This window comes from Pediculus humanus, genomic scaffold, assembly GCF_000006295.1.
Source record: "Pediculus humanus corporis 1103172107413 genomic scaffold, whole genome shotgun sequence".
Lineage (NCBI taxonomy): Eukaryota > Metazoa > Arthropoda > Insecta > Psocodea > Pediculidae > Pediculus > Pediculus humanus.
Genome location: NW_002987038.1, coordinates 223996 through 245166, shown reverse-complemented (window position 1 = coordinate 245166; position 21171 = coordinate 223996). Strand labels below are relative to the sequence as shown.

The 21171-nt window shown below is 30.3% G+C and overlaps 2 protein-coding genes across 2 annotated transcripts; one reads left to right on the top strand and one right to left on the bottom strand.

Annotated features, from left to right (window-relative positions):
- Positions 1 to 2984: 2984 nt before the first annotated feature.
- Positions 2985 to 5744, top strand: Phum_PHUM065540 (uncharacterized protein; the record flags this gene model as incomplete). The annotated part of the gene is made up of 4 exons (XM_002423482.1): positions 2985 to 3322; positions 3737 to 5258; positions 5340 to 5460; positions 5530 to 5744. 4 exons carry the CDS (start codon positions 2985 to 2987, stop codon positions 5742 to 5744), a joined length of 2196 nt encoding a protein of 731 aa, XP_002423527.1.
- Positions 5745 to 9583: 3839 nt separating this feature from the next.
- Positions 9584 to 17561, bottom strand: Phum_PHUM065530 (mitogen-activated protein kinase ERK-A, putative; the record flags this gene model as incomplete). Its single annotated transcript, XM_002423481.1, has 7 exons — positions 9584 to 9802; positions 9891 to 10026; positions 10146 to 10306; positions 10852 to 11022; positions 11236 to 11371; positions 16013 to 16181; positions 17477 to 17561. 7 exons carry the CDS (start codon positions 17559 to 17561, stop codon positions 9584 to 9586), a joined length of 1077 nt encoding a protein of 358 aa, XP_002423526.1.
- Between the last annotated feature and the right edge of the window lie 3610 nt (positions 17562 to 21171).

Sequence of the window (21171 nt, the reverse complement as noted above, 5' to 3'; positions counted from 1 at the left end):
TGTTGTTTTTTTTTTTTTTTTTTTTTGTATTCTGAAAAAGGGTTTGGAAGGGAAAAAAAAAAAAAAATACGGTTGGGTTATGTGACATGACGAAAACAAAAGAAAAAAAATTTTTTTTAAAATTTCATTTCGTAAATCGAAACTTTTATTAATAAGCATTTTTCTTTTTTTTTGGTTATCGTATTCCCCTTTTCGTATAAAATTTCTTTTTCTTAACTTCTTCGTTTTTGCGCCATTTATCGTTACGACAACAACAACCATCAAATTTGTTTTCGTTTGTATGGATGCGATACAATTTTCCTACACCAATTTCTTTTTTTTAAATTTAATTTTTCCATAGCGACAGCAATATAATGTTTTTTTTTATTCTATCATTTTCCTATGAAATTTGGAACCCTATTATTAATTTATAAAATGACCCTTTCAACCTTTAATTAACTTACGTATTGTTACTTCAATAAAAAATTTTTTTGTTTAAAAAACGCCTAAAAATTTATGTTTAGATAATTTTCAATGCATTCAAGTATATAACTTTGAGTGTTTTATTCAAGGCGCGAAAAAATTAAAAAAAATTTTTTTTTTTTAGTTTTCGATCGAAAGATCCCGAAGGAATCCCGTTTTTCTCCACAATAATTTTCCAGTCTTTTTTGTATTTAAATTGGTCACTACATTTAAAAAAAAATGGCCAAAACACGCATTTATCACGTGCATCGGAATGCACGATACGTATTAAATAATTTTTTTTAAAATTTCCCGCTTTTTTTTTTTACTTTAATAGTACTAACAACAATAGGAAAAGGAAAAGGCAGATGTATTTGTATATATAGAAACGGAGGACTAAAATATAAAAAAAAGGGGAGGAAAAAGAGGGGAGGGGGGAAACAAAGTTAGAATTTTTAGCTTAGGAAAGGTTTTTTTTTTTGACATCTGCCTTTCGACCGTTATTGGCACGAGCCAGAATGCAAGTGAAATTACATTATTTTTCCCTTTTTTTTTACCGCCAGCTGCTGTTGCTTCATCTCTCTCTCTCTCTCTCTCTCTTTCTCTTTTCAATTGTGAATCGGCCCTAATTTTTACCGTATAATCGTTTAATTCAATGCGGAATGAAATTTAAATTTACCTGAGTTGAAAAACTAAAACGTAATCAAAATGAACTATACATCATCATTTTTTTATTATTTAATTTTCCTGGAGAAATTTTTTATTTTTTCTCCAGGATATTTAAAAATTTTATCAATGTATAAAAACCGAAAAAAAAAAAACCGTTAAATATTATAATTCCAGTCGATATATTTTTCCACACGTAAAATTTTATGCGTTTGTAGTAGTCTCTCTCTTTCTCTCTCTCTATTAATTGTGTCTGGAATCAAATAATTCCAAAAAATATAAAGTTTTCCAAAACAAAAATATATAATATATTCTCCAGAAACATTCGCAGCCTAAAAACATTTACGTAAATCACGTTAAAAATAATTTTTTTTGGAAATTTTCTCCAAAACTCACGCCATATTTTTTTTCGTCGTTTTAATATCGTTATTAATTATTATTATTATTATTATTTAAAAAACATAAAACATTAAAAAGTTTTCTCCAGTTTTTAACCACGTGTTTACTTCTTCACACACATATGTAAAACATTACAAAAAAAAAAAAAATAACATAAACAACATAAAACAAACAACAAACAAATAAAAAATTTCCCTTCGTTTGATTTTCTTTCCTCGCTCGTAAAAAATTTTTATATTGAGCATATGAAAGCATAAAATAAAACATTTAGTTTAACGTTATAACTTATAACAAACGGAGTAATAATTATTTTATTTTATTTATTTATTTATTAAAGTATAATTATGTATAGTTATTGATTTTAATATTAATTAAATAAACTTTTAATCAATTTACAAATCCATAAATTTGTTTTTAAAATAAATAAATAATGTTTTTAGTGTGTTCGCGAGTGTTTGTTTAATTATTATTAATAATTTTATAAAAATTTATTTATTTGTTTATTTATGTAAGTAAAATTTTAATAAATAATTTTATTTATTTATTAATAATTTAAAATGTAAATAAAGAGAATATTAAGAACATTTTCGAATCGAAAAATTTTTTATTGTTGTTAACTTTTTAACTCTCATCCGGTTTATTTTTAACGGTTTTAGTATCGTAAATAAAAAAAAAATGACGTCAACGACGACAACAACGACGACGAACCCCTTTTTTTATATTTTAAAATTTCATTCCAGAAGTTAAAAAACAACCAACAACCAACGGTCGACTGAAAAAAATGGAGAATTAAAAAAATAACACAAACGAAATTTTTATTAATTTTTTTTTTCTCTCCCTCTCGATAATTAAAAATTTAATCATCATCATTATATTTTTATTTCCGTTTGTCGCGATTCGTTGTTGTTGTTTGTTGTGAATAAATAAATTTTTAATTGTTTGTTTATATAATATTATTAATAATAATAAATTTGTTTTGTTTTGTTTTTCGTTTTACAAAAAAAAAATTAATTAATTAATTATTTGTTCGATTTATCGTTTGTTTGTTTGTTTGTGCGTTATGTTGAAAACGTTTGTATAAAACATAAAAATTTTTAAAAATAAAACAATCGAGTGTGTAAAACAAACAGAAGAAGAAAAAAAAAGTAAATAATCGTGATCACCATTGTGTAACTAATTTTTTTTTATAAATTAACCGGATATTCGTCACTTAATTTTTTTTTCTTTTTCCTCTTTCTTTTGTTTTAAGAACTTGTCACGGTCACCCTATTTCTTTTTTTTGGGGGGGCCTTGATCCGATACATGAATGATTTTCTTAGGGGGGAACAAAAAAATAATAACAATAATGGCGGGAAAAAAAAGAATTACAATTTAAACTTGCTTGGAAACCCTTTTAATTTTTTTAATTTATTGCTATTATTAATTCTTATTATTATTATTATCATTATTATTATTATTTTATACAGGACGTGTTCGTTATGGGTACTCCAAACGGTTACAACAATCCAGCATATTGTCATCAATACGATTCATCATTATACGATTATCAATACGTACCTGAAATAGATCCGGATTCGCCGGATTTAAATGAAGATAAAAATCGAAGACGACAAATACAACAAACACAACAAACGACTTTGGTACATCCAAATTATCAAAAAGAATTTTCCGGTTCGGATGAATTCGGAGGAAGTGACGAAAGCAACGGTTCCATTATTATTGAAGAGTGTAACAATAGAAGAGTGACTTTAATATGCGAGAAAAGATCGCAAGTGGACAAAAATGGAAAAGGTTATTATAATGACGGAAATGCTGCGTATTATCAAGATATATCCTTAGAATACGATGATGATGATGATGATGATGATAATGATAATCATTCGCATCATCATAGCCGTCATGGGAATGAAACAACAGAAAATAAAAAAAGTCTTAGATATCAGATGCCACTAGATCCACCACCAACACCGCCACCACCACCACCGCCAACAACAAAGAATAAAAACGAACCTCAACAATATTCTATTAATGTAAATAATAATAATAATAATAATGATAACGGAAACCAGAAAATTGAGTAAGTAATAATAATAACAAAAACAATTTTTTTTTTTTTTTTCGTTTCGAAATACGAGTCATAAAACGAAGACGAATTCGTCGGCAGCCATTTTGTTCGTTTCAAACAAAAAAAAATTTAATTTTTTTTTGTTATTATTTTCAGTTTGTATAGAAAAAATCAACAAAGGTATCACAGGTACGAAGAAATACCATCGGATGATGATAATTATAATATAGTTAAACAATCGAATAAAAAAAAATCGATACATCGATATGCTGAAATATTACCCGATGAAAACGGATATCCGACGTTGAAAAAAACCATAGAAGTTAATAAATCTCACGATGATGATGATAATGATGATGATGATGATGATGATAATTATTCGTTTTCTAAAAATTATAATAAAAAAAATTACAAACCTCGAGCCGTTAGTCCAAACGATTATTCATCGACGGTTGTCACACCGAGCAGAAGACAACAAAACGATTATCATCCGGTTATGAGTCCTTCGAATTCTATATCGACATCACCGGGACAAATGTTTAATAATAATAATAATAATAATAATACTTTCATACCTATAAAAACAAATTCGTTTGAAATGTCGGAATTATCACCGACGCGTTCGTTCGATTCTCCAAAACGTTTGTTATTAAATCAACAAACGTTTTTTATGAGGAGTCCAAAAAGGCAACCGCCCATAGGTGCATCATCAGTTAACGACAATCACGAACCTTTTATCGTTTCCAAATGTATTTTACCGAGTCATTTACAAAAAACTAAAAACAATAAAAGATCACATTCCGCACCGAATTCTCCGAAAAAATATCGGGATTTATCACAACATCGTCCATCATCCCCTAACAAATCCACCACACCCTTCGATAAAAAAGTCATGCAAATATTTCACGTAAAATCAACTTCCGGTAAAGGAAAGAATAAAACTCTTAACGATAGACAAAATAAAACGGCGAGAAGAAATATATCGAATTATTTCACGGATCCACCACCGACGCAACCATTAACACCGAGGAAAAAATCCCAACCGGAAATTTCTAGAATAATGACGAGGGGTAGTCCGTACAAACCTACGACGACGACGACAACGGAAATCAATCCATCGAAAACGGCTATAATAACGCCGATTTTTCAAAGGAAAAATCAAACCGAAAATGTATCACCAATGAGAAACATTCAAACGATATCGAAAACTTTTCAAAGTACCGGAAATATATTTAAAACAATCAACAGAGAACAAAATCAATCGTTTAATGTTTCAAGACAACAACTGCAACAACAACAGCAACAACAACCGACAACGAGAATAAAAAGAAATCAAAGCGTACCTAATTTCGCTCACACTTTCATGTTAGAAAATGGCGTCGTAGTGAGAAAATCAAACGATATTTATTACAATGATAAAAATTTAAAAACTCCACAAAAATATTCATCAATCGATAATAATCCCGTTCAAATTTCTCCAGTTAAAAATATTAATAATAATAATAATAATAGTAATAATAAATCGAGATTTAGTTTTATGGAAGATTTTAGTTCTTGGTCGAATACCGATGATGATTATTATTATTATCATCCAAAATTCACGAGTACTTGTTTCATGATTGCAACAATAATTCATCTGATAACAGCAACTGGAACTTGCGCTATTAGTTTTTATCTATTATCTAAGGTATTAAAATAAACTTTCCATTTTTTTAAACTCCACTGGAACTCCATAATTATTATTATTATTATTTGTTTTTTTTTCCAGATCGGTAGAAGATATTATTTAGATTTTGGTTTGTTATCCGGTTTTATTAATTTTATTTTAGGATTATTAGGATTTCGTTCTTACTGTTGGAGATGGCTTCCAAATAGAAATTACGTAACAGGTAATTAATTGCAATTTAAAAAAATCCGCCATTTTTATTATTATTATCATCATTATTATTTCGTTCCAGGTTTTGTTACACTCGCGGCATTCAGCACTTTAACATGCGTCGGACTTTCATATCTCATATTGATGAAACCCATGGCCGGAGATCCTATATTGGACATATTAGGCGGTGCCATATGTGCCGTTTCCGTTTTTACGATAATTTTGGCGCTAACGGGTTTAACCATGTCCGGTTGTTGTAAATCCCCACCGCCGGACAATCGAGTCAACGATTTGTAAACATTTCTTTCCTTTTAATACAACCAACAATCGCGCTAACTAAACAACAACAAAATTTAAACTTATTTATTAATAATAATAATAATCGATAAGGATAACAAACAAACAAACAAACAAACAATTTAAATTAATTAAATAATAAAAAAAAAAAAACGTTTATATTTAAATGAGCTAATTAGAAAACAATACATAAAGAATAAAAAATAAAAAAAAAATTATGTACACGTACATAAATTTTGTACATACGTCATTTATTTATTTATTTACTTATCCATCCATCTATTTATTTATTTATTTAATCATACGTAATATAAAAAAAAAAAATTATTTATTATTATTAATAATAATTCGAATACTATTAAAATTGAACAAAAAAAAAAATGGCGCTTGTTTTCTTTTTCTTCTTTACTGGGGCGTGAAGGGGAGGGGAGGGGAGGGGGCGTGAAAAAAAAAGTTTAAAATTTTTCTTAATAATGTTCATCCATGCAACAACATCCGCAACTATGATGATGATAATGTTGATGATAATGATGATGATGATGATGATGTAGATGATGATGAGAATAATGATGATTAAACAATGGCAACGAATTCAGTTCGTAAATTAATTTTAAAAAAAAATTATTATTTTTTCCAGATATAACACTAATGATAAATAATCAATAATTGAATAAATTGACATCGAAATTGAGTGGAGGGAGGGGAAAGGACACGATGATAATGATGATAATAATATTATTAATTGACAGACATTCTATTGTTGTTATTATTATTATTAATTTTTTTTTTTTTTTTGGAATAAAAAGGAAAAAAAAATTACACGAAAAAGCATCGCAAATTTTCCAGAAATATTTTATGGAAGTAAAATGTGTGATGATAATAATAATGATGATGATGATGATGATGATGATGATGGTGATGATGTATTTCCATTCAATACATCGAACATTGATATAATAATAATAATAAGAGATGTTGTTCGATAAAGTTGTGACCTGACTCAACTTCCTAAGAATAAGAAAAAAAAAAAAAGCCGAGACGACATTTCATGCTCCAGCAGCGCCTCCCTACCACTATTTTACCACTTTTGCTTGTTATTCTCGTGCCACGTCAAAAAAAAATTAATTAACATTAATTATATTTTCCACTTTTTTACAAAAAAAAAAAAAAAAAAAATCAATTTCAACACACTACAATAACAACAACAACAACGGAAAAACGTAACATTTATGACAGTAATAATAATAATAATAATAATAATAATAAATAAACACAAAAATAATTAATAATAATAATAATAATAATAATAATAATTAAATGGCATTTTGACGGTCAGGTAAACGTGAATTATTAATTTTAATTCAATTAATCCATTTATCTATTTTAAATAAAATATATGTATATGTATATGTATATGGCAGCTCATTAAAGAATCCAATAAAAAAAAATTATTAACATATTATTATTATCTTCAACATTAATTTTAATGCGAACACCGTGACGTTGTTTAATAATAATAATAATAATAATTTTAATTAAATAATTTTTACTATGGTAATAAAAAAATAAATGAACACTTAAACGGCAATTATTTACAATAATGATAATAATTTATCTTTATATGAAAAAAAAAACAACAAAAATATTTGAATACGTTAATAATAAATAAATAATATTGCTAATAATAATAATAATAATAATAATAATAATGATAATTAATAATTAATAGTAATAATAATAATAATAAAATTCACGTGAGCACGTATGTAAGTTTTTCTCTTTTTTTTTAAACAAAATAAATTATTAAAAAAAAACAATAAGTTTTATTTTTATTGACGCTTGTACAAAAATTATTAATAATGATGATAATGATAATAATAATAATAATAATAATAATAAATATGACGTCAACAGGTACGGTAATTTTTTTTTATTTTGCACACGATTGATTTTTTGTTTTTCGTTTAATCAATTTCAACCGCACAAAGTTACGAATCATCATCATCATCATCAATGTTATTAATAATTATCATTATCATCATCATTATTATTATTACTTATACTAATTTATCAATGATTAACATTTTAATCCCGGTTAAATTACTTATAATTATTAATATAAAACATTTTTTTTTTTTTTTGGCAATGTTCAGAGAGGTAATCGAGGTATAATAAATATGGCAAAAATATTTTTTTTTTTTTACTACGTTCTTCTTTCCGCGTTCAGTAAATATTAATAATAATAACAATAATAATATTAAAAAAAACAGTAAAAATAATAATAATAACTTTTCTCTTCCCACCGTTAGCATTTCATTTTTTTTTTTTTTTAAACAAATCACACAAAAAAACTGTACAGGAGAAAAAATTGTGACGTAAGCATCCGTAATAAAATCATCAACTTCCGTATTAAGAAAAAAAAGGAGGGAAAGAGATGGGAAGAGGGGTGGGAAAGAGGAGAAAAAACAAAAATGGCGGGGGAGCGAGAAAAAAAATTTTTTTTTTTTTTTTTTTAATAATCGAATGAGATTCAAATTAGTATGAAATTAAATTTTTATCAGGTATACACGTGCGTACGTGCGTATAAACTCTTTACTTATTAACATAATAAATTAAAATAAAATAATTAAATAAATAAATAAATAAGAAAAAATGAAAAAAAAATTAATATTTGTAGCGTTGGCGGTGGTGGTGCCCGGAAATATTGCCGTCTCCTCTCCCCCTCTCTCCTCTCCCTTCCTCCCTCTCTCTCTTTCTCCTTTCGCCGCCCCCCCTTGTGCCATTTTTTTTTCTTTCTTACTACCTGCAAATTCATTTTACATAATATAATATCAAATCAATTTTTTTCTTATCATTTAACTCTTGATTTATTTTTTTTTTTAAATTAGTAATAATAATGATAAATGATGACGGTTGGCAATATTGTTTCTCTCTCTCTCTTTCTTTTAAATTAATCTGTTATCGATAATGTCGCGTTAATAATAATAACAACAGCAACGACAATCACAGAGAGAAAATTTTTTTTTTTTTAATTTTCTTATTATTGCGTAACAATTCGTTTCCCGAAAACAGAAAAGAGAGAGAGAGAGAGAGAGAAAAAGGAAGTTGGGGGGAACCGCAAACAAAAAAAGATAATTAATAATAAAAAAAAAAAAAAAAAACTTATTTATTAATCGTGGAAGGAGAAGAAATCCGCATTTTTCACGTGAGAAAAAAAACCGGGATCGCGTCGTGGATTTCACGTGGCATTCGAGGGAAGGGGCGGGAGGGCTTGGGGAAGGCTAGGTAGCGTCGAAAGGAAAAACCTGAAAATTTTTTTTCGGGGAGGGGGAGGTAAATTAAAAATAACGGGCACCACTTTTTTTCCCCTCCAAATTTTTTCATTTTTCCTTTTTCTTTCTTTCTCTCCCCACCAGATTTTCCAAAAGAACTGAAAAAAAGTTATTATTATTATCATCATTTCAAACGTATTTTTGTATAAGTTATCGAACGGACGGACGAACGAACGAACGAACGAACGAACGACAAACGGATAAATGAATGAATGAATGAACGAACAAACGAACGAATAAATAAATAAATAATAATAATAATAATAGTAATAGTAGTAGTAAAAAGAAATTCGAATGGAGTTTTTTTTCTTTTTTTCTTTTTTTGGCACCAATGAAATTTTCGGCGACGACGAATGACCCACACACCACCCATCATATCATCTGACGATCGATTCTGTCGTTTTTTCTGTTTGTTGTCACACCGAACGTTCCGTCCTTACTTTGTGCACGTTACGTTCCGTGACACGTTTTCCATCTTCTTCTTCTCCTTGTTTTTGTTTTTGTTGTTTATTTGTCTGGACTTTCCGTTGATGTTCTCGAATCGTCGCAGCTGCAACATTTACAACTGTTAACTGAAACGGGTGTCGATGCGTTGCTCGCCGACGATGTGCTTTGGTTGAGACTAGTTCCTATTTCTAATGGTACGTAACCGAAATCTTTAAAGTACGGATGATTTAACGCTTCGCAAGCCGTTATACGTTTGTGCTGTTCGAACCTCAGCATCCGCTAAAGATAAAACAAACAACAAATTTTAAGTAATCATAATGATGATGATGATGATCAAGTTCAACAACAACATCCCTTTCTCACTTACTTGAAGCAAATCCTTGCCGTGCCCGCATATTTCTGGTACCACGGCTTCCAAATCGATTCCGGGACTGTGCGGAAAAGACGATCTTAACAGAGACGTATTTTGTGGCCATTCGCTTTCGCTCGGCGTTCCGATAATGCTAAAAAATAAATTTAAAAAGGATACTCATTCGTCGTCGCGGAAACACTTAATCGAGAATCGAATTAAACTCGAATCGAACAACCGGAAATAAATCGAAAAAAAAATAAATAAACTCACTCGAATATTTTTCCTAATTGATCACCCTCAGTAACTCCGGGAAACAATGGCGTTCTCCTGTATAGTTCGGCCATTATGCAACCGCACGACCAAACATCCAAAGGCGTGGCATATGTGTCTCTTAGAAGTACTTCCGGCGGTCTATACCACAAAGTGGCAACCTTAACATAAAAAATAAAAATTTCATTCAATCATCTACAAACATGACGAGATTAATTAAATGACCAAGTCCGACAACAACAACCACAACTCAGGTTAAAAATTTTCTTGTTTTCTCTCTCTTTCTCTGTCTCACTCTCAAAGTTTAAAAACTTTTCTTTTTCGCGTAAAAAAAAAAAAAAGTTGTTGTTAATAGAATGTTGATCCTTTGAGAGTTTCGGTCGAACCCGAGTTTAAGGTATGAACAACAACAACATCCGGTTCGTTTTTTTTTTTTTTTCTTCATTTCATTGCCAAAATATTTTTATTACTTTTTCTCTCTCTCTCTTTTTTCAACTTGTTAAAAAAAAAAAAAATTGGCCAACCTTTGAATGGTTCAATTAACATTTTAACCAAGGTCGTAATTGCAGAAAAATTTAATCAAAAAAAAAAAAGAGAGAGAATAACGATGATGAAGATGATGGCTATGATGATGACTAGCCACGATGACGACAAAAACATAATAATAATAATGATAATAATAATAATATTAACTATTACTACTCACAACGCTTGTCAAACTCGATTCGAATTCGTAAACTTTAGCCAAACCGAAATCGGCCAATTTAAGGTACTGTCCGTCGCAGCTCACCAATATATTTTGTGGTTTTAAATCTCTATGTATTATCCTATGCGTGTGAAGAAAATCGACTCCCGATAAAAGTTGAAACGTTAAATCCTGAAAAGAGAGAGAGAGAGAAAATTAAAAAAAAAAAAAAAAAAAATTTGATACCTGACTAACTAACTAACTAAGGAGGAGGACGGATTTCACGGAGATTTTTTTTCTTTCTTTCTTTTACTTTTATTTCTTTTTTTCTTTTCTTTCTTTCTTTTTCTTTTACTTTTTTTTTTTTTTTTTTTTTAATGTCTAAATAATCCTTTCGTTCCGCACCTTAATTCTATTAACACCGATCCCTGGCGCCGGACAATTACTTATAAATTGTGATAAATCTTGTTCCATGTGTTCGAAAACAATGAACAAAACTAAATACTCTTCCAGTCTTGGCCCGTAACAAACATCTAATAATCTGAAAAACAAGAAGAAAAATAATAAAAATAATTAATAAATTCTTTTATGTAACAACCAAAAAACAAAATTGTTCGTTTGTCGTTTGTTTGTTTCCTTTTTCGATTTTAACACACACACAAAAAAGAGACGTAATAAAAATTTATTTGTAACCCCTCTTTGTAATAATCTACATATGTCACTTCCTGTTTACAACTATAAAACAAGACCTTATAATCCGTTCTTTGTCTTTCTATTTCTTTTAAATTAGTCTCTGTCATTCATTATCCAGAGAGTGAGAGAGAGAGAAGGAAAATATAAAAATGAAAACCGAAAAACAATCGATCGATCAAACTAAAAAAAAATGGCGATGGGAAAACTTTTTGAATCCTCCTCGTGGTTGTATACAAACTACCACCTTTCTCAAACAACCAACAAACGAATATTTTTAAAATAATAATAATAATGATAAAGAACGCTAAAGACCCGGTTGAAACAACCCTACAAAAAAAGAGAAAAAAAAGAAAAAATTTCTGCTTACGGTCGGTCACGTTTAAACATTCATCAACACGCTAACAAGAACTTATTATTATTATTATTACACAAGATTGTATAATAAAATCTAAAAGAATTTATTAAACAATCAAACAAACGAGTAAGAGGGTTGTTAAATAATAGAAGAGAAGACGGGAACTCGTTCGGTATACGATTTCAACGGTTTTCAACGTCCGCCGCCATTTTGTGGTAGATTTTTTTTTTGTTTCACGATCATTATTTTCACTGGACCTTAATCAACAAAAGACGAATAAGAAAAACTAAGATGGAGGGAAGGAAAAGGAAGGACATGATGAAAATCAACTTTTACGGGGGATATTGGCATATGGATGATTTGAAAATCTGCTAATGACACGTTCATCCCTTAATACGGTTTCTCTTTTCTCCTACCACCACCACGACCACCTCTTCCCTATTACCTTTTCGACGAAGAAACAAACGAGGATTTGCTTTAAGAAAAAAAAAAAAAGAAACGAAACCATCGCAGCTGGTGGTGGTGGTGGTGGCACCTTTGTCTCTCACCTGGTGCCTTTCGATTTCCCTCCATTTCCGTTTTTTTTTCTTTTCTTTTTCGAAAAAGACGTTGAGTTCCGAACAAACATCTGCCTCTTTTTTTTTTTCACGTGTGCGTGCGTGTCACGACAACAACACCCGCCATCAAGTCCATCCCTTACTACTTAACCCATTTCCCTTATTTTTCGACAAAGTGTCTCTCTTTCTCTCCCCCCTCTCTCGTTTTCCCTTTCCGCATTCAATTTATTTTTTTTTTTAATTTTTCATTTTTGAAAGTTTGAAAAAAGAGTTGAATAATTTTTTTGTTTTAATTTCTTATCCGTGTCATGTCTCCGTTAACCGTCGATCGATTCGATTCGATTCGATTTGCTCCCAATGTTTGGAACGTGGTTTAAAATATAATCTGGATTCTATAATTTAAAGGCGGCATACCAACACAACAACAAAAAGTATCACAGGTAGTTAATATTTTGAGAGAAGAAAAAAAAAAAGGAAAAAAAAATTAATAATGAAAATAATAAAAAAAAACGGCGCATTTTTCAAATTCAATAAGCGAACGATTTGCGGCGTTTTTCATCAACCCAACAACAACAACAATTATTGGAATGCCCCTCTAAAAAAAAAACAATGGAAAATAATAATAATAATAATAATAATAACACTAACTAATATTTCTTAATGATACCGACCGATAATGGTATTGTTTTAACTTTTAAACAGTTAAATATAAGCTAAACACGTGATCGTTTAATAACTTTTTAAGCTGTTCTTTTCCGAACCTTCTTCAATAACGTGAAAGAAGAACAACCTCCGTTTCCTTTCTTTATTTTTTTCGGCGATAATAACAACAAAAACAAATTCTGAACAATAAGTTTATCAGAAAAGAAAAGAAACTTCTCGACGAAACGCCATCCCTTTCGTCACCTTCCAAGAAGAAACCTTCGAGTCAGGGAAAAAGAAAAAAGAAAAAAACAAATCAACGTGGCAGAAAAAAAAGAAAAAGGAGGAATGAGAGAGGGGAGGAAGGAGAAAAAAATTTTTTTTTTTTCAATAAATATGAAAGTAAAGAAAATTATAAATAATAACAACCAACAACCATATAATATAACACAAATTATAATATAGCAAACAAGGTGGGGAATAAAAAACTATTATTATTATTATTATTATTAACATTATCATTATTATTATCATTATTCGCAAAAAAAAACCGGAAAAACAATTTAAATTATCGAATGTGGCTCAACCTCTTTCACCCGCTCGCAAAAAAAAAAAAATTTCGAACGTAGTTTACAATTACCGATACCGAATTCGTGATTTTCTTGTTTTTCAGGGTAAAACGCCGCACAAAATGGTGATTTATTTATTACCAATCAACTACAAACAACAAACAAACACTAAGTTCGAAAACTAGTCGAAAATAATTCGGATAAATATTATTTTTCTTCCTCGAAAGTTAAAGTAGAATACACTTCTTGGAATATATATTCAGAATTTTTGTAAATTGTGAAAAATCAATTCTCGGACGGACAGTCAGTCAGTCAGTCAGTCAGTCAGTCAGTCAATCAATCAATCTTGCAACTTCGCCAAACAATAAAAAATAAACAAAGACGATCCGTTATTTTGAAAATACACAAATAGGAAGGGATAGATTACGAAGACGATTACGTAATTTATCGCAACAAGCGTTAAGATTAAAAACGTAACAAAAAAAAACTCCGTTTCCGGTCGATCGATCGATCGATAAATCGAAGCGCCGGTTCCGCACGATAACGAATATACCATTTTTCTTTTTAAAAATGGCCGTTAATGGATTTCGTTCATTATGTATTTAAGCGACCATGGAAACGAATGGAAACTCATCGAAATTTATTCTATTTTCTCTCTCTTACTCTCTCTCTCTCTCTCTCTCTCTCTTTTTAGTTTTCTTAGAATAAAAAATTTTAAATTTATTACAATTATCAAAAAAAAAAATATGTCGTTGAAGTTTTTTTTTTTTTTTTTAAATCGATTCACGTCCGAAATTTTTTTTTCTCTATTTTTTGTTACGAAACGTGACTGAAAATTTGATCGATTGAACAATTTTTGATCGATTTCAATCTACTTGCTTCCGAGATCCCTCGCCTCCATCATTATTATTATCATTCCAAAAAGTAAAATATTGATAAAATTCATTTCTGATATTCCACATTTTATAAATCATTCATTTATCCCCTCCCTCCCCCCACAAAAAAAAATTCAAATTTTTTCACGTATCTCGCAATTTTTTTTTTTATCGTTCAAAAAATTTTTTTTTTTTGTGCGTCGTAGAATTTTAATTCTTTCTTCCTTCCACGACACATTCCTCTCCCTCTCCCTCTCACCCCCTCTCTCTCTCACTCCATCATCTACTTTTTTTTAAATTGAATTTCGTGTGTGTGGCATGAGTCAAACCTGATTTTTCCTTTTCGTTTTATTACATACATCAAAACATATTTTTTTTTTTTTTACGAGCAAAATTCAAACCGTTAGCAAATTATTTTCCAAAATTAATTAAAGCAAAAAAAAAATATCGATCGATCGATCGGCATTATCGATTGATTATTGATTGACTTTCCAACGATAACTATAGCCTCATTCGCATTCATTTCATTTGCTTTTGCTAGCGAAAAAAAAAAAAAATCGCGATAAAGTTTAATCGGTTGGCGCGTGTGCTTTGTGTGGGGGGCCGTGCGGGTGCCCGCACGATCGCACACGTGGACTACACCTTTGATTGCACGGGGAGAGAGATTTGAAAAACCTTGACGGGTACGGAATAGAAAAAAACGGCCGAGAATTTTATACACTTATCGATTACGATTTTGCTCCATATTTCGCTGCCACCATCGCTATCGATACCGATAATAATAATAATAATAGTTAAGTATCATTCCAAGTTAACCCTGCCATTTTTCCTTAAAACCAAACGGATGATATTATTATTATTATTATTATTATTATTATTATTATTAAAAATTACCTCATTTTAAATAATTTATTACTCACGTCGTGAAACGTTTGGTAATAATACTAGTTTTTTTGGCCATGACTATTGTCGTCGTCGTCGTGTGCAACAATGGGCAAAAAGATTTAATGTTAAAACCACGATGGTAAATCATCATTATTATTATCCACACGAAACGCACACACACACACCCACAAAAACGGTTTCGAACAACCGCACAAACAAACAACAACAACAATTTATCATTAACCACCGTCTCCTGTGTGTTAAAAAAAAAAAAAAAAATGACGGCGGGCGTAAAGGAACCGAAATCGACCGTTTCCGGTGATTGTTTGTTTCTTTGCAAATTCATATAGCGACTTATTACGTAATCGAGTAGGTATCGAACTTATTGACAACACACATTTTATCCACAGAAGACCTGGAACGAACGTTTTTAAAAAAAGAACAAAGAACCCTTCACCACAAAAAGGAAGGAAGGAATAAAGGTCCGACATTAGGACACCGTTACGCAACAAACAGACAACAAACACAAACAAACAGGTGAATTTTGATGAGAGGGAGGAAGGGGAGAAAGGGGGAAAACAAAACAAAAAAAAAAAAAAACCTTACCTGACTATATTTGGATGTTCGTATTGGTCAACTTGCTTCAACATGGCTATTTCTCGTAGTGTAGAAGGCGGAAGTCCACCATCTTCGCATAAGTGAACTCGAATTTTTTTCATCGCAACTATGTGACCGTTTGTTTTGTTTTTCGCTTTGTAAACGGTTCCGTACGCTCCTATAAAAAAAAAATAATAATAATAAATTAATAAGAAAAGAAACAACGAGTTAGAAAAAAAATTTTCTTTCTCCCAACGGAGGTGATTAATCAAACTTTGATAAAAAAAAAAAATTTAAAGTAAAAGTCAAGGAGTCCAACCGTTAAAAAAAAAAAAATTATTTAGATATATAAACGCATCAATTTTGAATTCCATTCGTTCTTTAAATGCGTGGGTTTGTTTTTTTTAATTAAAATTTTTTTTTAGCTTCTTCCTCCCTATACCTCCCAGTAGCATTCGCCATGAGATTTTTCTTTCTCTCTCTCTCTCGTGGCGTACCAGAAGAAAATAAAAAAAAATTAACAATAATAATAATAATTGGTGGCAAACTCGAATAAATAAACCACTTTTTTTATTCCTTCGTGGAAGAAGAAAAAAAACGAAAAAGGAAAGTGAAAAAATTTTTAAAAAAATTTTAATTAAGAAAATTCGTAATCGTAAAATTCGGAATCGATCGAATCGAGAATCGAATCCGTGGAATCGATTCTTATTCGATAATCGATTATCGAATGATCGTCATCGGAATACGTTTAGGAAAACTTTTCTTAAAACTCCGTCTTTCGGTTTTTTTTTTCACAAATTACGTAAACGTGTTATAAAAAATGGGAGGGGGAGGGAAGGGACAACAACGTTAAACAATTCCAAAAAGAAATTTGGAAAAACTGGAGACTGGAAAAGTAGAGAAGATAGAGAGAGGGGGAAAGCTATTTCTAAACGAGAGAGAGAAAATCGTTTATCTCTAATATATACCTGGGAACCCGACAAGACATTGTTGTATATACAGTTACTGGAATTATTCCAGCAAAAAAAAAAAATTGGACATTTTAGTATTATTAATAATAATGATAATAAGGAATTAACCTGTCAAAATGGAAGCATTACATTTAAACGTGAAGGCAGCAAGCACAGAACAAAAAAAAAAAACTAAAAATTACGAATCTCTGTTTTTTTTTTTTTATATTTATTTATTCTGGAAAAATAAATTCAATGATTGATTTATTCTTTGAAAAGAAAGAAAGGGAGGGAGAGAGAAAGAGAGGAAGAGAGAAAAGTAGAAAAAAAATTCGCGAATTACATTCCCACCCCCCTCAAAAAAAAAAATCAATTTCACAACAATTTTCAACTTTCCATTGACTCCTTTCCTTTTTTAACAATCACCTTCGTAATAAATAAATAATTTTTTTTTTTTTTGTAAAAAACTGATAACGATAATAATGATGATGATAATAATAATAATAATATTTATTTTCCTTACCGTTTCCAATTAGGGCCAAATCTTCGTAATTGTGGGCTTGTTTCGTTAACTCCACGCATGATTCGAAATTTGCAGATCCCGTCATGGTCTTCTTCTTTATTGTATCTTCTTCTTATCCGCCTTTTCTTTTCTTTCTTCTCTTTCTCTCTTTTTTTCACGCTGTCTTCCTCCCTCTCTCTCTTTCACACACACACTACGCGACGATTCGAAAAATATGATTTATTTTCTATTATTTATCCTACTTTATAGTAATTCTCACCGCTTGCTAATCGTAATTTTTCTATTTCTAAGCTCATTCATGATGAACTCGATTGATTTCATTGATTTATTTATTTGTCTGATTGATTGATTGATGGATCGATCGATCGATTGCTTGCTCCCACCTATCGATTACAATTTGCGATGGCGAAGGCGATGGCGATGGCTATGATCTTGACGTCGACCGTAAAAACTTTTATATCATTTTTTTCATCGGTGAGTAGTAGCAAAAACTGATCGAATTGAAATTTAAAAACTGGAAACAAAAGCAAAAAAAAAAAATTAATTTTAAAAATTTTGCGGTCGTTCAATTCATTCACGCACGATTAATTTAAACTTTGTAAAATAATATTGGATGATTTAATCATTTTTCCAAATTATTCCACAAATCGATTATTATTATTATTATTATTATTAAACTCGTGGGATGGAAGTTTGCAAACATAAAAAAATAAATAAATAAACAAACGACAATGATAATAATAATAATAAAAACAACAAACCACCGTTTAAATTCTTTATAATTAATCATAAATATCTGTGGCATGTGAAATTTAGACAACACTATAAATCGATTGACATTCCAATTTGAAATGCCAACCGGAATTAATAATAATAATAATAATATACCTGAAAAACAGGTCGTCGTCAAATTGCAATTAGAAACATTTATTTCGGGGAGGGAATGGGGGGAAAACTCGATAATAAATTAATAACCCGGCAAACTCGCAAAAATATTAATAAAAAAAAATGCCAAAAAAATTAATAATAATAATAATAAAATTATTTGCATTGGCGAAGGAAAACTCTTCTAAAAATTCGGCAACCGATCAGCAATCAATGCCAAATTCGATTTCAAACCTTGCCAGGTTCGAAAAAACGACCGGAATACGAAAGCCAAAAAACAAAAAATTAATTGCAAAATGGCGTCGACAGAAAAACGATCCTTCCCCCTATTATTTCCTCGTGCCTTTAATGAATGCAAAATAAACAACGTGGCAGAAGATTTCTCAATGAAATGATTTTCGTGGCGTCGTTCCGTACCTTAGATGGATAATACCTGTATTCAAAAATACGAAAAAAAAAAGAAGGAAAACCTTGACGATGGATGTGAGAGAATAAGAAGTTTCGAATACAATTTTTTGGTAACTAAAATTATTTCAATACCTGAAAACCTAAACTTGCCGACCGACCGCTAAGCCAAAAAATTTTTCTTTCTCTTACGCGCACAAACACATTTTGTGACAAGCAAACGTTTAAAAGAATGGAAAAAAAGAAGATCCAGAGAGAGAGGGATGCTGTCGTCTGACTTTATCTTACTTCTTTTTTAAAGACAAACCACCATATGAATGATATGTAAATATACGACGCATTTGAAAATAATAATAATAATAATAATAATAAACGTGACTCAAAACTAACCGGTGGTCGGTGGACCGACCGACCGACCGACCTGAGTTTTAAAAAAAAAATTTTTTTTGTTTTTAATGTTTTGAGTTTATAACGAGGAGGCGAAGAATAATTAAGAAGATGAATTTTGTTGCCGGACAAGAATTTTAACAAGAAAATTCTTAACGAGGGCGGCGGTTATCGGAAAGGGGGAAATAAATAAAAAAAAGAATAAAAGAAGCGGGTAAAAGGGAAGGGTAAAAGAAATATTAAACAAAAAAAAAAAAGACCGAGAAAGAGAGAGAGGGGAAAAAAGGGGGGCCCGAGAGAATCGGGAGAGGAGAGAAACAAGAGGTGGTAATAATAATAATATTAACTTAAATGAGAAAAACGACCGGAGTTTATGTATATACACTCATTCCGCCACACATCAATTCAGACGAGAGAAAAAGAAAAAGAGAGAGAGAGAGAGAAAGAGAGAGAGGGAGATTTTATTTCCCATAAATCGTTTCTCTTAACTCAAAGGTGATGGTTAAATAATCAATACGTATGAGCGCCATTCATCTCGCAAGCTTCCTTTAAAAGTTCCTCTCCCCTCCCTTTCTTTGATTGCGTGTTGTGTATTTATCAAACAATCCGATAAAAAAAAAATAATGATAATAACAGGAGAGAGAGAGAGAGAGAGATGGAAAGGTAAAGAGACCACAAAGCACACGATGAAATTGAATTTCTTCAGGTATACTTATATACTGATAATATTAAATGATAGACTTTTGTAAAATCACGAACTAAGAAGTAGAATCTTGACTTGGTACGTGGTACTGGTGGTAATTCAATACAAACGGTACCAGAAGTGGTACTACTACCCAGTCATTTTTCGGTAAATCAGGTACGTTTCGCACGCACGCATGCACAATTTTTTTTTTCATTTATCAACAAAATGTTTTTACGACGTGATGATGCTCCTTTGTTCCTACACATACCTTTTTTCTACCATTTCCTCGACCTCCAGATCTCCACCTTCCAAATCATCAACCGGAAGTTAAATTTCTATTTAACATCATCATCGAAAAATCATCATCAAAAAATAAATAAGACTTTATAGAAAAATTTAATTTCCGCCGCCATTAAAAATAATTTTTTCTTGTTCGTTTTTTTTTTCAAACCTGAAACTCGTTTTCGGTTCGAAAACACGAGAAGAGGGAAGGGGGAAGGAAGGGGGAAACAAAAAAAAATTCCAGCAGTAAAAAAAAAAAACTGACGAAATTTTAAACATTTTTTCTAGTTGACCAGGTAATAAATAGTTTTTTTTAACGATCTTTAACTATTTGTTTAAAAAACTTCTCACCATTTTTTTTTACAAGATTATCTCATTCGAATGAAAGCAACCGCATGAAAAAAAAAAAAAACATTTAATAATTTTAATTTAAAGGTGACTGGCCAACTTATGTTTTTTTAACACATAAAAAAAAAAAAAACATGAATCAACAGGTAATGCGACGAAAAGAAGTAAACCATTAAAAAACATTTAAATAATATTGTTTAAAATAAAACAAGTCCCGGAGATTTAACAGGAGTTTATTATTATTATTAAGATGTTTTTGTTTCATTGTGCTGTTGCTACATGTGTACAAAACCTTGTTTTTTTTTTCGTCACTCGCAACACTGGAAAGAGAGAGTTTAAGAGAGAGAAAGAGAGAGAGAGAGAGAGAAGGAAAAGGAAAAAAGGAAAATCCATCCGTTTCCCATATCTTCCTTTCTTCATCCTTTCAACACAACACGACAACCTTAGAAAGAGAATTTCTTCTTTTTCTATCTCTTTACATAAAAAAAAGGCCTCGAGTGATTAACAACTTATGAAAATAAAATGAAAAAGTCGGTATCAAACAGAAAAATCATTCCACCACAAACGAGAGAGAGAGAGAGAGACCCTCTATCATCGTACTTAAAATAAAAAAAATGTAAATTTGAAAGGAAATCGGCAGATTCAAAGCATTCCAAGACTTCAACGTGAACCAGAATCTTTTAACGGACCCCCACATAAGTTA